Here is a 16,757-nt window from a genome sequence, read left to right as displayed (position 1 = left end):
TTGTATGTTAAATGAGGTAAGGCTTTTAAGCCTTCAGTAGGCCAGAGAGATCACAAAGGAAACCCGATCAACGGAAATGCTTATTATAAAAATACCAATAGCAGCAATGCACTCTTCACCTTCGATAGCTGAACTCACTGCTGGGTAGCAAAGTTGTACTGAAGCTGACTTCAGTTTCAGCATCTTTTCTCCATGCAGAGAAGATATATCCCTCTTACTGCAGGCACAGCTTCTTTTTGGAGCTGCAAGCTAAAAACAAAAGAGATGTTCTTAAGGCATAAAATGCTAAGAACTGGTCAAGTCCGTAAAAGCGTGAAAAAAACAAAACCCAAACCAAAGATCAAAGTATCACCCCAAAAGGTGACCGCCGCAGCGGGGCCGGATGGGGACACACACATACACCTGCCTCCGCCCCTTCCCGCTCCCACCGGGGAGGGTGCACAGGGTTAAGCCCAAACGGGCTGCCTCCGCCCCCGGCCGGCTCCGCCGCGACTCGGTTGCCGATGGGACCAGCGGGGCTGAGCGCGGTCGCCTCGGAGCCGGCCAGCGGCGGGATGTCGCAGGGGCCGCCGGGCGCGGGGCGCCTCAACGACTTGCCCGACCACTCGCCGCGGGTGTGCAGCGCTGTCTCCGAGCTGCGCCGGCGGGCGGAGGCAGAGTCCGGCCAGCGCTGGCCGCAGCCCCTCAGCGACTCTTTCCTGGTGCGGTTCCTGCGCGCCCGGGACTTCCACTTGGACCAGGCCTGGAGGGTAAGGAGGGGAGCGAGGAACGGACCTGTGGCCGCCTGAGGGTCTGTGGGGGAGTCCCGCCAGCATCTGAGGGTGTGGAGGGGGCGGCCGCATCTCTCTTCTCTTGCGGAGTCCCCGCGGCGGCTGTCAGCCAGCCAGCCAGCCAGGCACGGAGACGGACGCGGACTCGGACTCGGACCCAGCCCGGAGGCATTCTGTCCGCCAGCCCACTGGCGGGGCTGGGACCTGCAGGCCCACCGGGCCTCGAAGCCCGCTGCCTCCGGGGGCCTCGCCTTTGTCCCGGGGGTACGGCGATGCAGCAGGGCGGTGGTGGGGGGCCGAGAGATCGAGAAGTAGGAGTGTGTTATTGCTGCAAAGGGGAGAGTGGGGTGGGTGAGCTGCGCTGCTCGGGTTGGCCAAGGCCAAGCCGGGAGTTTCAGGGTGTAACTAGTTGCTTGTCACATTCAGCATGGCACCACCATATAAATGTGTGGTGCCGTGGCTGGCATTGTGCAGCCTCGATGAGGTAGCATAAAGGTTACGGTAAGTGGTGTACAGTTATATAAGGCAGAGGTTACAGTAAGTGTGGTAAGGTCATGACTCCCACCAGGAAACTATAACCCTTAGAGGACATCCTTACTGTGCTTACCAGGCTCCAGTTACTTGTTACTAGTAATGATATTAGTTTCACTGCTTATTTATAATTGATCCAATGTAGAGCTATGAGTAAAACCCACACTTTTCTCCTGGAGTTTAGTCATTTGCAGAACTTCTTTCAGGCTTTAGTAAGTTTTCATACTTCCCTGGCTGCTTGTACAGCTTTCTGCTGTACAGACAGTGCGTGCCTATTTTTAATATCCAAAGGTACAAATCGTTACTACTTCTTTTTTTTTACAGGAAGATTGACAACCACTAACCCTTTTGAACAGAAAGTATTTCCAAATCTTCCCTAGGGCAAAAGCACTTACGCCACCTGGAAGCTGTGTTTCACTGATATTCAGTGATGTTGATGGCATAGCATTGCTCAACAGACCTCACCTTTCAGTTTATGACTTCTCTGTATTGTAGATTTTTTGAGTTTAGTCACCATGAAAGAAGGTTGTTTGCATAAGGATATATTGCAGAATCAGGGTAGCTAAAAGAAAAAAAAAAGAATGTGAGAAACAGAATTAAGCTCTTAATTGTAAATAGCTTTAAAAACTATATTTTGTGTTCTTTTCGCTTGGCTGATGCAATTTGCATCATAGCTTTAAACCTCTCCTCAGTAGAAGCACTAGCAAGTCAATTGAGATTCCTTTGGATATTTATGGATTTTTTGCTTGAAGTTCATAACATTGTTTCTGTCAGGGCTGTGCATTAATACTTGTAGGACCGTGTCTTTTTCTCTTTCCCAACAAAAGATGTATTGTTTTCCTGTATTCCTGGATTCCAAAAAATAGCTCTTAAGGAAGACAACATGCACTCCTAAATCCCACTCCTAATTGCATTGCAGTTGGTTGTTACTGATAATGCTGTACACAGGACAGTAGCACTTTAGAATTTGGCCCATACTTTTCTGCACTTTCTTGTGATTAATTCCGAGGTGTGTTGTAGGCAGGACTAATTTTCAAGAGCATGGAATCCAGGATAAGTTTAGAGACGAAGTCTATGATACAGCGAATTTCCTATACACTTCTGGAGAATCAGCCTTCTAGGACTGGGGACCTGGTCAGAAAAAATGAAGTCTTTTTAGAATCTCTTCAGAATTTCTGGGTCTTCACAGGCTGCTAAGTTTCTACATTTCTTGTTTTGACCTTTCTATGAATTAAGAGATTCTGATGTTCAAAACCCATCCATGTTCACATCTTCCCATCTAGAATTTCAGATCTCTAAATGCTGTAGCTACCTGCACATAATCTTCCTCATACCAGCTGAAACTGACTTAAAGGGTTCTTCTCTTATAGTATGGGAAGAAGAAAAGAAGCCCATTTTGTTTTGCTTTGATTTGGGTTTTTTTGGAGAGTGGAGGAGTTAAAGGAATGCGTTTATCTGCAATTGGTATATTAAGGCCCAAGGGAATTATTGTGCAGAAATCTGTGGTGGTCCTAAGATGTATGTTAATCTAACCCAAGTCTGACCGCATGCAAAGGTTGTGTTAATACTCCATCCCAGACAGGGCCCTCCTGCCATCAGTCCAGACAGTGGCTGCTCCCTCCCATCTTGGTTTGATGTTGCCTCTCAGTTTGGAGCTCAGAGGGATAGTCTCTTTTTGGCCACTGGGCTCCTGTGTACTGCTGCATAGTGCTTGTAGAGCAGGCTAAGGGGATAAACGAGTTTCTGGCTCTCTCAGTGCTTATAACCAAAGGTTGTCAAGCATCTTTCTTAATACGGGTTGAGACATAGCTGTAAGTAGGAATCTAGAGTCTGCCAACTGACCAGACTATACATGCATCCCTGGTTAATATTTGATATAGATTTATCTGGTTTTAGTTTACTGACATTTGGAAATGCTTCAGAAAAGAATGATGGGTAGACTGTGGCAAAACAGTCAATTTTTGAATCTTTTATGATTAGTTGTTTGAACAGCAATCTTCTACATTTTTCCAGTGGCAATTCCAGACTTGCTTCCAAGTACTGATGTACTTATACATGTCATGCTAGAAGAAAATCCACTACTGAAACAGGTAGCTGGAACTGAAGAACTTGAGCTGGAACTGTCTGTATTTTTTAAAGCCAATGATTATTAAATTGAATTCAGTAACAGACTGTTCTCAAGTTAGAAGATAATTATTTTTATTCAGTTTGAATCACAGGGAAGATTAAACTTGTGCCCACTGCCTTATCTTAGAAAGTGTCTGGAAACAACATTCATCGACCCAAACCACTTAAGTACAGGCTCCAGAAGAAGAGGTGAAGTTAAGCAGATAGCTTCTATGAAGGGATTTCAAGCGTATGAATGTTATTGTTAAAAAAGTATTAGGTCAGTCTACATGAAATACTGGCAGAGAGATTGATCTGTAGAAAGTCCTTTGACAGGCTAACACTAACTGTCAAACAACAAACCTCCAGTAGGTAAAAATGAATTTTTTTTTTGTTCTGTGAGTTTTCTGGGCAATACTTACCTACCTACCAAAATTAACACTCTGAAGAAATGAGTCATATCATTGCAGCATCTTCTGTGCCTTTGTAATCTCTGTTAGAGGTATGGATGAGATGCTAATGCTGAAGAAGTCTTCAGTCTGAATATAAATACATATCTGAGCTGAAGCATGTTGTTTGCTCATTAATTTGTGCAGATATACCTAAGTACTCTATATGCTGTAAACGGGGAAGCAGGGCCACGAGTCTCCATTAATTGCACTAAAGCAATGGCTTTATACATCCCTTTTTTAATGTATGAGCTGTGTGCATGTTTGACTTCACTGTTATGATCAAAACCAGTCACTTGGATTCAGTAGTTATGTGAAATCCGAAGGACTAGCGTCTTCTTTCCTCCATAAATTTTTTTGCCCAGTGTATCTTATTACGTCCTCTCATTATGTCTCACATGCAACTTTTGTATAAGAGTGTGATTCTCAGTGACTTGGGGATACTGTATTTTTGTACTTGAAATAGATTACACTCTGGGGAAAAGAATGAAACTCTTTAAATTCAGTAAAAATGCAACTTTGAAACTCTGTGCCAGGAGGTGTTTTCATATACCAGTTAAGACTTTTGTAAGCATCATTTTTATGCACTAAAAACTATCTCAATATCTAGGATCCTTTTAAGAGTTCTGGTTGATATGAAGGTACTTTGTCTTTGCTCTGCATTTGACTTTTGTAGGAATCAAGACTTTCTAGTGTGTTGTATGGCAAATAAATTGCTTAGAATAACTATGCTGTACAAGGATTGTTTTCCATAGTGCCAAACTTACTGCTGAGTCTCGGGCATTACCTCTGAGGATCTTCACGTCATTCAAATATAAATACGAGGTTTGAATCAGTTATTTCGCTGGTCTTTGTCCATCAATGCAGAGGGATTTCTCAAAAAGGACATCTCTGGGCTGAGTGTTGAGGAAACAAATCAGTCAACAAGTCTTCCCTTTGTGCTAAACCAAATGTCTCACTTTACACATCTTCTCCCAGCTGACAAAGAGGTGATGTGTGTGGAGTTGGTAAAGTTCTGTGTCTCAGTACAAATATATTAAATTCTTTGTCTGTGTATACCAGATAGTTAAATTCTGTGTGTAGCTATATACACATATATACAGCATATGCACAAAGGTTTGTGTTTATGTGTGTGTGTATATATATGTTTATATTCTAAACTTGGAGCTGTTGGTTTCTCCTCCAAAGATTACCAGTATAAAACATACTTGTCCTAAATGTTGTGTGCATTGGTACAACTGCTGACAAGAGTAGAGGCCTAATTCTGTCTAGCGTCCTTGTTAATATGAATAAATAGTTATTAATCAATAAAAAAGTAGTTAATTTACATATAAAAAATACATTGGTTCTGTAACAAGCACATTGTTTTCTTTTAAGTAAAGTACTAAGTTCACTTTGTTTTGTAGTACATGAATCTTGGGTTAATTAGTAACGTATCATCTGTGATGTTCAGAAGTCTGGAACTGTCTCTTGCAAACCTCAGGAAAAAAATCCTAATTAATGCTTAACTCCAGACACTGGAGTTTTTCATCCATCTTGCCCCATTAATCGAGTTACCGTACATCTATTTTCAGATGCTGAGCAGATGCTAAGTAGGTTATTCAGTCTGTAAACACAGATAATTATACATTGAGATGTTTTCCCTGTGTTCTAAGTACTAAGCCACTTTTTATACTATGTAATGAATGCTCCTGTTTTTTCTGATATTAGTTTGCTGATCTCTATATCCAGACTGATTGTTATAAATAATATTTTTTTCCTTGCCATCTTTACTAAGAAAAAAACAAACCCATATCTTTTTAAACATTTCACATGAATTTTAGTGTTTAAACAATGCTAAATTAGAAGATTTCAAAATAAAGTAAAACTGTAAGTACCCACTGCTAATTTTTTAATTCCATTATATGTTTAAGGATTAATCATGTAAGTAGCTGTGTGACATGAGTATGTCCAGCTGCCGAGAAAGGGATTGTTTACATAAGTAAAAGTTTATAGAGTATGTCCCCAAATTAGCTGTGGATGCTGTGGAAGATTATCTAATGCCAACCTCTGCTTCAGCTCTAATTGTTTCAGGTAATTAGAATTGGTTTTCAAAATCAGATAACTCGTTAGCACTTTGTGGCTTTCTGTCCAAGGGAAGTGTGTTTGGAGCTTAGTCATGTCATGTACCTAAAAGATGTGCCACTTGCCCACCTTATGGAAGGCATCAGTAGTATTCCAACGATACATTTACTTCTTAATGGATTTGCCAGTGAGATAAAATATGTGTCCTGTAAGGATTGCGTGTCAGAAGCTGCGATCACTGTCTGCCAAGGTCCAGAACTTAAGTCCTTGTTCTTTCCAACTTGGAAAATGTAAATACTAATGAAAATAACTGCATTGGCAAGAAAGGATTATTTAGGGTATTAAATGAATGTATTATATTTATTCTCATCTTAGTATTGGCAGGCAGCACTTCAAAGAGATGTTTACAATATTTATGTGATTGTAAGTTAGGTTTCTTAAGTTGTGGTACAAGAGATTTTGGAGGAAAAGTGAGAAATTACAAAGCTACAGATGTTTGTGTAGTTTTTGAGTGTGATTTTGTATTTTGCTGTGGTTAAAGTTGTTTGTATTGGGAAGACCAAGGAAAAAAATATGTTGACACTGCTGTCTGGTTGGCACAAAGTAGTTGTAATTGCTCAAACAGTGCCCTTTGTAGAGAATAAAGCACTAAGAGAGTGAGGTAATCCGAGTACCTCTTCAGGGCTATCTTGCAATCATAGTCAGTTTCTATTCCACAAATTAATTTACTTTCCCTACTTCCACCCTCCTCCCCCCCCATCCCACCCCAACCTTTTTTGTTCATTTGTCTGAAGTTAGCCTAGACTAGAACTGGTTTAATGCATTCAAAAGGCTTCTTGTAAAATTTTCTTAAAGGTTAAATGTTGCTTTCTGCAGTATGGTTTAGGATGAGGCTTTTATCAACTTTCTCATTGCCAAATCAGGTGGAATTGTAGCATGGGGGATGAACTTTCTAATTTTCGTACCTAAATATGCATTTATAGGCACTATGCCATGAAAATATAATTTCTGATCAGTACACCATTTATTTGTAAGTAAATTCTACTGACAACAGTAATGCCTTATAAATAATTTTCTCATGATAATTCGAGGCACCTTTAGAAGAAAAAACCCTCAGCTGAGCTGAAGAGGCTTACAATGAAGAAAAAGTGTATGTTTTATGTAAAATTATCTGAGAAACTACAAAAGTAGAGGGAAGGTTAAGGAATACAACTAATTGTCTCATATAAGCACGCTATGTGGTACAGGATGGTGAGTCTTAGGTCTCCCTCTAAGAGACTGTAGCTACGCGTAAGTTTAGATGATGCAGTGATGTTCCAAGGATGGATTTAGTATTCACTGAAGTTCCTGCTGACCTTTCTTTCTATCAAAATGATGAAGAAAATGATACTTGCATAGATACAAGAAATGTTTAATTTAAGGTTGTGTTCTATTAGTTGAAGCTGATAGTTCTTTCAAGGTTTCTTTTGTGAAATACTGAAAAATAAATAAAAAATAATTTCTGTTAATATAAATTAACAGAAATAAAAGACTGTTGGCTGATGTTTTTATACTGTTGGCTGATGCTTTTATTGTGAAGACATTTAATTTGTGAAACTGTGATGAGGATCAGATTATGTTTTGCTGTTCGATGAAATAGAGAAACAATTACAAAGGCTAACCTGTGCATGCTACCTTTAAGATTTAAACCTATGTTTCAGTTTGTTGTGAAACAAGGTACTGAAAAATTCTGATTCCCTTGGCTTCTTTGACGGCCTTGGTTAAAAGTCTAAACTGTCACTATTTAGGAAATTGTAATATAAAATCTAAATTACTTGCAATAACTGCCCCTTTACCCTCCAAATTCCATTATAGAAATCTTAGCATGGCTGATAGAGCAGAGGCAGAATTTGGTTGGTGAATCGAGAGGAAGCCTTTCAGAAAATAATCTTGTATAGCTTCCCACTTACCTATGTAAAAAATCTGAAAGAAATTTTAGTTGCAGGGCATATCAGTTACTTTTCTTCACCACCACTTAATAATAAGAAACAATAATTAGACTTGGGAATTAAAACTACTGCATCACCGACTTAATTTTTTATGATCCATCTTTAAGATGACTTTTCACAGTATCACCTGTAATTCTTCTGTACAGATGTTACCTCAGAAAGTAACGCCTCTGGTGGACTCTTCCTTAGAGTTAGGCCATTGTCCTTCAACACACAGCTCTTCCTGTGCCTTAGGTGTACTGTTGCTGCCTTCCAGTCTTAGGAGCCAGGGTGATCATGTCCTCTATAAAGGGCAGGATCTCTGCTTTAACAAAACAGATTCTTGTATTTCTACTCTGCGGGAGGCAAATTTCTTAATGGGTAATGGACCTACTACATTGTTATATTCTGCCATTTCAGGGGGCTAAGAGGGACCTTGAAAAGATTCTTTGGATATGCTGATGATCATACCTGTTTTAATAGTAAACTCAAATTATTTATGACTCTGTGTGTGTGTACAAAATGGGCCCATACTTTATGGGAGGGGAGGAATGGGTGGGTGAAGGAGAATATTCCTGTGTAAAATTTTACATATCTAAATTCAAAACTGGCGAATGAATCTGATGCAGTATCAAACTGTATAACTCTAAAGGTAACCTGAGTAAGAAAACTGGTTTTCATGTGTATTTTGCATGGAAACTCCAGGCTTTTTCTATATTTTCCAGTTTTCTGACACAAAATGACAACTGCTGTCCATTAGCAATTTGACAGGGTTCTATATTCATCATAAGGACTTACTCATTTGATCCAGTACAGCAACCTTAGTGATTTGCTTAAAATATACAATGAAATTACAGCTAATTTAATGAATTAAACCTGAATGTGACCATGTGTAAAAAGTGGTTTTTAACTGTGCTGTTCATATAACACCTGATGCTTATTTGACATCCACATTTATTTTTCCTAGTTACTGAAGAATTACCAGAAGTGGAGAATTGAATGCCCAGAAATAAGTGCAGATTTACGACCATCTTCTGTTCTTGGTCTCTTACTTGCTGGCTATCACGGAGTCCTGAGATCAAGGGACCCTCATGGAAGCAAAGTTCTAATATACAGAATTGGTGAGTGACAAAATTGTTTGAACCTGTTTCACACCTGGCTCTGGCACTGATATTTTTGGTTTATTTCATGGTTTGGGGATTTGGGGGTTGATTTTTTTGGTGGTTTTTTTTTTTTTTTTTTTTTTTTTGGGTTTTTTAGTTGTCACAATTTCAGCAGTACAATCTTGGTAGAATTACTGTACTGAAGAAAAATTGCCTGAATTGATTGGATTGATGATCTGTTGTTTCTGCTAGCATAACTGTTACTGAATTAAGCTGTTCCTGTCAAAACCTTGTACTGGAGGCTACAACCGTAGAACATACTGCATTAGGTGGCATCTACAAGCATCTTCCATTAGGTAGTACCATCTACAAAAAGTGTGTAGAAGATGAATGACAGAGCAGGCACAGAAAATAACTTCTGTACTGGCAAATTGTTTTATTTCAGGAGCTTTGATATTACTAGTTGCTTTTTGTTACTGAGAAGCACATTAGAAGTAGTAGCAAGGGAAAGTACAGGTGTATGCGGTATTCTTGTGGTAATGCAGAGTAACCTGTCTACTCTTCAGGACAATGGGATCCCAAGTTATTTACAGCATACGATGTGTTTCGTGTAAGTCTCATCACATCTGAACTCATTGTAAAGGAGACTGAGACTCAGCGGAATGGAGTCAAGGCTATATTTGATCTTCAAGGGTGGAAATTTGCTCATGCATTTCAGATCAGTCCAGCAGTGGCCAAGAAAATTGCTGCTGTTCTCACAGTAAGTATAACATACTGCTTTACACTGCTTCATTGCTGTAACTCCCAATTTTTCATCGGTTTTAAGCTACAGTAAATTTTCCTTCTGTAGACCTTTTTAGAGTCTGTGCAGCTTAAAAGAACAAAATCAAATCCATTAAAAGTCATAGGTTGTGCTTGATTTGACATAAAGTATGTTCTTGCATAGCAGTAAATGCCCTTTAACTTCTGATGTTTTTTAAGAACTCCAGGTCCTACCTGTTAGAAGACAAGAACTTAATGAGTGTAAGAGCAGGTGAAGCCCAGTTTTGGAAGGATCTGTGTTTTTCATTTTTTTTCCCCTGAGACTCAGAGCATATGCTGAGTTAAAAAGATACTACTAACCTGTTACCACTATGGATGATGCTATGTGATCTTCGTCTGCTACCAACAGAATGTTTATGTTCTGTTTGCTTTTTGCCTCCCCCCCGCCCCCAAGCAATTTTTTTGTCCAACTCACTGCTAATTCATCTCCTGTTTCTCACAAAACTTGCAGGGACTTTACTGCCTTTAAGACTTGTTCTTTTCTGACAAATTTGTTAGAACTTTGCCAATAGATATGAGAGGAAATAAAAAAGGAATGCAGGGAAAAAAGAAGGGGACAGAGAAGTGACAGACAAGCTACAATGTAGTCCTATTTTCCTTCTGAAGTTAGGCTGAAAGTCAGTGATAAAAAATCTGTTAGCTTCAGTGTGGAAATGAGCCAGGGAAATAATCTCTTGCTCTGATTTGGAAAGGTTCATATCTGAGGTTCAGTCAAAGCTTAGTCATTGAACTAATACCATTGTAACTTCAGCTGTTCATCCTTAGGTACCCTCTGTGAAACTTCTGTGAAACCAGCATATATTCCTAACTTTCCACATCTAGAATAAGAACTCTTGATGCTCATACTGTCCTGGGCCAGATCTCCTGAGAACTGGACTAGTAAAAGTGTTTCAGTTGATTTCTGAGGTAGTAAAAAAATTGCTAGTAACTTTTTTAACCTTGCAATATAGCAAAAAGGAGGTAGAACAGGATTTGCAATTACATCTAAAGGCTTCAATCCATTACCTCAAAGAAGGAAATTCTTTGAATGTCATGTTTCCATCATGACCTATTTCAGATCTGTTGCATGTTTTTCAAGCTTCTAAATTTTTATTATAGGCATTGAAAAAGCAGGTGGAAAACATTTATGTGTTTCCAGTGTTCTTTTCTAAGAAGAGAAACAAGTTTAACTTACTTGTTTTCAGGTTCATCACTTTAACTGGGTTCATATATTTCACCCAGAGATTGTCATAGTATTGTTCAATATACAAGTAAAAATTAAGTAATCTTAGTTTCAACCCATTTTTTTACAAATTACTACCCTGTAGGAAGAAACAGAAGTTAATAGAAAGGAAATACATACTAAGAAATGAGAAGTGTAGTCAGATTAGTAAGTGACATCATCTTGAAAAATCTGTTACCCCAGGCAAAATCAAGTTGTTTTGTGAAAAACATGACAGTAGACTTTAAGTATATGATAGCACATAATCACATGCAGCAAACCTATAATCTGATAGTTTTAAGGTCTTTATCATACATTAAATGGTAAAAGGATTTGCACTTAAGAAAGGTGTGGGGTTTGGTTTTGGGTTTTTTCATCCATAAAAGAGTGAATGAAGTAATTCTAGAAGAGCAGCTGTACTAATGGGGAGAAAATGCTTGTGAGAAGTACCATTTTTAAAAGCAGAAAACTTCTGGTTGCAGAGGTAGTATCAAGTGAGGTATGAATGGAAGCTATACATTCCCTGTTGCATAATTCTGTCTTTCAGCACTGCTGTATTTTCTTTTAACTTTCAAAGGTATGGAACTTCTAAATGAATTGTGAATGCAAGTAGAAGGCTGAACTACTGGCTTGCACAAATACCCAGTAATTTCAAGGCTTGTCTCTAAATTATAATTTATTTAACTTAAGTTAGTAGCTTTAATGGTTTATACATATTTACATAGTATCCTTCAGGCTGTAAACTGCCAATGAAAGCACATGGTGTGATAGATTTTTGTTTTGTGTAAATTAGCACAGAATCTCTTGTGAAGAATCGTCCATCTGAGGAAAGGCTGAGCACAAGCTTTATGTACATTACTGATGTATAATTTGGTGATGGTTTTTTTGTTTATTTTTCTGGTTGGTTTGTTGTTTTTTTTTTTTCAGTAGTCAGTCTCTCTATTTTGTTTGGGTTTCCTTCCCCAAGGAGGGAAACTCTTCAATGGGAAGAACATTGATGTGATTGATGTGATTTTTCTAAGTGTTATTGAGGCAGTGTAAATTAAGAACAAGTGCAGGAATTGGTAAGATCAGGAGGAATGTTCTGACTTGTGGACTACATAGTTTTCAAAGACTGTCCTTAACAATAGAATCTTTTCAAAATTTTCTTTTTTCTTATGCCATTTTTCATGTATGTTGACAGGATTCCTTTCCACTAAAAGTTCGGGGTATCCACTTGATAAATGAGCCTTTATTCTTCCACCCGGTCTTCGCCCTAATTAAGCCTTTTCTCACTGAAAAAATAAAGGAACGGGTGAGTGCACATAAATATTTCTTTCTGCGACAAAACCCTTACGTGACGATCTGTAGCACTTCCCTTAGGGTCTGGTACTCCTGAGCATTGAAAAGCATAAATTATTTTTGTGTGTTAGTGCCATGCAGGACTCCAGAATTTAATTGTTCAAGCATCTGCAGTTATCAGTGATGTGAGAGTTGCAAGCAGTTGATGTTATCACCACTCTGAAGAGAAAAACCGCTGTGGCACAGAGAGGTTAAATAATTTGCTTAAGGCCACACAGCAATTCTTCTGCAGAACTAGGAAGAAATAGGTCCTGGATCTCCCAGCACTGTGCCTATAAATGACAGTGAGAAACTGTCATTAAAAAGTGATGTTATGCTCCAAGTAGTGCAGGATTTGTAGAAGACAAATTTTTGAGTTCTGAAAGACCTGCAAAGGCATTTATGCATCAAAAATCAGTCAGGCTTAAGTTCAGGGTTTTTTCCAAATAGCTCCTTAGTTGTTTTAAGTGGTTTTTCAATTTTAAATCTGAAAACCTGTTTGTATGTGGATGCAAAAGCATGTCAAGAATTCTGGTTTATTGTAGCATAGGAAGAATGTTGGAGACTTCAGCTGACACAAAAGTACTGTGAAATGTTAACAGCAGACTAAGGTACAAAGTAAGCAGCCATGCCTATTGCTGTTCCCACTCTGAAGCCTCCTTATCTCAGCAAAAGGATTTTGTGCGTTTGCAGTAGCTATGACACTCAGGGACAGTAGATCCATGTTTTTTCTGGTCACTGTTAGCATTTGTTTGCCAGCACCCTTTTCCTAGCACATGTGTTTTGTTACATGAGCCTTGTGCAGTCCCTCACTCGCAAACGAGGATAAGAAAATGAAGTATGTTGCAGTAGCCTGAAGCCATGGCCCTTCATCTCTTACATTACTAGCTGTGAATAAAAGCCCATGTCATTTGATCCAGCTCAGAATATGTTAGGATAGAACTAAAAAAGCAGAAGGGAGGGCAGATGAACAGTAAAGGCCTAAAAGAAAACAAACCAGATATCCTAGTTCATGGAATGGAACAGAAGCAGATTGGCTTGTCTCCAGGCTGAGTTACAGGTAGGATCTCAAAACAAACCTCTAAGGGCCAGTTCCCCATACCTTAATAGGAGTAATTACTATTCACTCATTCCTGATGGGCAAGTGTTAGATAAAAGACAGCTACCTTTTGAGTATTTTGCAGTTTTCATGTAATAATAATTGCAGAGAATTCTTGTCATGTATTAATAAGAGGCCTATAAAAGTGTCTGACTGAAAGTAATAAATAAGGCTTCAAAGTAGCTGCAATAAAGCAAGAAGAACCAAAACTACGGTATTAGAAGTGTTAAAAAAGAGGCGTAATCCAGTATCTAATTGCAGTTGGACCTGAAATGTAAGAACCAAGATACCCATTCTTTTGAATCTCCTCTTTGGCTGTGTGAACCTACATACATACTGCATAATGCTGTTTTTAAATACATGTGGCAGAAACAGATAGTAATGGCCAGGAGCCAAGCTGTTTTTTTCTTGGAAATGACAGAAAACCAAATGCATGATAGCTATAACGATAAGACCAAGTACTGGTCTTCCCATGGTTTAGCTCACTTTAGCTGTTCAATGTCGCTAAACCAGCCTGGAACAAGTGTGTAGTTTGTTTCAGCTCCTGTGCTTGCAGCTGCATAAAATGCAGTTCTTGGGTTGTAGTCCATGCTTCACCAAGCTGCAGATAGTGAGCACACAGTTTGAGCACCCATGGGAAACTCACTTACATGGTACTTCCTCCTTCATTCAAGGCGCTCATTATGAAGAAGTCGAGTTGTCTAGTCAAACTGAGCTGGTGGTTTCAGCTCTTGCACTGAGCTTCTTTGCTGCCTGTTTTCACTCTGTAATCTAGCATTCATATCCAAGTAAATGCTTTTCATATTTTTTTTGTAGGTGTATATGCATGGAAATAACTACATGCAGAGTCTGACCGAACACTTCCCCATCAGCATTCTCCCACAGGAGTATGGTGGGGAGGAAGTCTCCTTTGAAGAGCTGGCCAAGGAATGGACTGACTTTATAGTGGCATCTGCAGATTATCTTCAGAGCATTTCTCTGTTTGCCCACGAATAACCTTACTACAGTATTATTTCAATTATTGAACACTGGAAATAACTTTAGTACAAAATCTCTCATGTAAACTTGAAATTAATGTAAATGAAACCAGCATGTCTTTGCAGGGCACTGAATAGTATACTGACTGCACTTTTTGTACTAACTGGAGTCTGTCAATATGTACATCTGAAGAGATTAATGAATTCTACATATTTACAGTACTGTTTGTGATTATTAACTTGTATGCCAAAAAGCTCAGTAGTGTGTTGGATATCAGAAATTGATAACTGCTCCTGTTAAGTCTTTGGAGACAACTCATCTGTAATAATGCAGTCAGGAACCTTATGCTTAGCTCTTCTGTCTTGCCTTGTCAAGACAACAGGTTACAAGAAAGAACAGAATGTGAATGGGGTAGATAAGCTTGTTGGGAAAGTATGACTGTGGGGCTAATTTACAGTAAGTGAAACGAGGCTGCTTTTTTGATTGATTCTCAGGGAAAAGGACTATTTTGTTATTGTCAAATTAACAATTACTCAGCAGTAGTGAGACATTTGTGTTAATCTTTGCTGCTTGTGCAGCTTCCCTTAATTAACACAGTAATCTTCCAGTTTTATAGAGGAAGAAAGGGAAAACACCATGTACCTATTCTTCAAAGAACAGTATGAATCAGGAGGAGGAACTGGTAAGAGTCAAAACAACCTTGAAAATTCTGATTTTCTTTCTTCAAAGAGATAATGTCTGTGGAAAAACTATAAAGAACTCAGATTATGATCACCTTTAATTCCTACTGTAAAGCACAGCAGAGGTCAAGGGATTTTAGCTGTTTGCAGTAGCTGTTTCTTCTGCAGGGTGAAGTAGGTTATCCTTTGTGGATCTGAACTTTAGAAGTATCTGTTTTATGGTTTAAGGGTAGTGTTAGGTCACTTTGGACCTCAGCACCGGAGATGCTGGGTACCTTAATTTTGTTTTCAGAAAAGTTATTGGCAACTCAACATTTTATGTCTTCTGTTAGGCACTGGAATAAATTATTTTTAATTTTAATTTCTTTATTTCTGTAGGGGTAAAGAAAAAAATCTGTCTATACTTACTGAAAACATTTTTTAAAGGGCTGTTATTCAGATATGAACTATATCTGAGTAAAAGCTATTGCTCACATTACATAGCAATATCATCCTGAAACCCCCAGTATTTAATAATATAAAAAATTATTTTAATTTTCATTCAGCTTTTTGTTAAAATCTCTGTAAGTACACCTAGAGTTTGTTTACAGTTTTTAACTCTGTTTTGAAACAAGCTAGGGTTTCTTTGCAGAAGCACTGTGTATTTAAACATTCCATACGAATCTTCATGTAAACAAATATAGAACAAATCTCTGGTTTGCAGGTAGCTAGAAGCGCTAACTTCAGTTATTTTAGAATCTTCATGATACATTGGGATGTTGTATTAAAATATACTTGGGGAAAGAAATGAGGGGAAATTGTATTAAATCCGAAATGTTGTCTATTAGATTATTATTAATACTGCATTATTGAAAAGCTGTTGGAAGCTGTTCCTTCTTAGCAAGAGGAACATCTGTGAAAGGCCCACAGAGTACCTGTTGGTTCTGTTTTCTTCTGCTGTGGTAGGGTCAATGCCAGATGCAAAACTATTCCAAAACTGAGGAAAACTTTTTAATAACTTTTTTTCTTCCAGTTCCCTCATTTACTCAAATGCATTTTTCATTCTCTTTCAGGAAATATTTGGTATGGAGCATTTAAAGAAACATTTTTCAAATATGTTTTTATATGACCATATACTTCATATATCTATCTTTTTCTCAGATTGAACTATTTTGTGATATAAAAGCTCCTTAAATAGAGGAGTTCAGTGAAGTGCTAATTCTTCTTTATAAGAAAATAAGCTAAGTAGTCAGGCATCTGGCAGTTCTTCAAGTGTTAAGTCTGAAGGCATTTACAAACTAGGGAACTGAAGCTATTGTCTTAATTTTATGTTCCTGCAATTTTAATCCGTGAATGGAAACCACATAAAGGAACAAACTGTGTTTCAGTGAACAGGAGGATTTAAACTTTCCCTATGCAACCAGTCTCTAATCATTTTGCTGGTTTATGTGGCAGAGATTTCATTTGATTGCATATGTATATGCACATGTACAAAATGTAGCTGGGTTTTTTAAATCTTCCTTTGGACTGCACCAGTTCTGTGAATATAAAGTCCTAAATATCTTCAGATAACACCTTGAATCTGTTACTAAATGGTAGCACTTTTGCATAACACAACAGTTAGAGCATGGAGTGCAGTTACTTTTTCATGCACTGTTAATTATTTTTTAATGTTTACATGTTACATG

At 38.4% G+C, this 16,757-nt stretch overlaps 1 protein-coding gene across 1 annotated transcript; it reads left to right on the top strand.

Annotated features, from left to right (window-relative positions):
- Positions 1–398: 398 nt before the first annotated feature.
- On the top strand, positions 399–16,601 carry TTPA (alpha tocopherol transfer protein). The gene is made up of 5 exons (XM_061342752.1): positions 399–749; positions 8,855–9,008; positions 9,557–9,750; positions 12,197–12,307; positions 14,249–16,601. The coding sequence occupies exons 1-5, from the start codon at positions 504–506 to the stop codon at positions 14,426–14,428; spliced, it is 885 nt and encodes a 294-aa protein (XP_061198736.1). The 5' UTR covers positions 399–503; the 3' UTR covers positions 14,429–16,601.
- Positions 16,602–16,757: the final 156 nt, after the last annotated feature.

Source organism: Neopsephotus bourkii, unplaced genomic scaffold (assembly GCF_033783945.1).
Source record: "Neopsephotus bourkii isolate Nb327-2 ecotype Australia unplaced genomic scaffold, CSIRO-AGI_Nbou_v1 NB_1820, whole genome shotgun sequence".
In the NCBI taxonomy this organism is placed as follows: domain Eukaryota; kingdom Metazoa; phylum Chordata; class Aves; order Psittaciformes; family Psittacidae; genus Neopsephotus; species Neopsephotus bourkii.
The sequence above is the reverse complement of the archived record's forward strand: the minus strand, read 5'-3'. Positions and strand labels throughout refer to the sequence as shown.

Bases quoted from the DNA above. Each gene is read 5' to 3' on its own strand.
- TTPA (XM_061342752.1), top strand. From the start codon at position 504: ATGGGACCAGCGGGGCTGAGCGCGGTCGCCTCGGAGCCGGCCAGCGGC. The intron at 9,009-9,556 runs GTGAGTGACAAA...TCTACTCTTCAG, and splicing joins AGTTCTAATATACAGAATTG to GACAATGGGATCCCAAGTTA. The intron at 12,308-14,248 runs GTGAGTGCACAT...TTTTTTTTGTAG, and splicing joins CTGAAAAAATAAAGGAACGG to GTGTATATGCATGGAAATAA.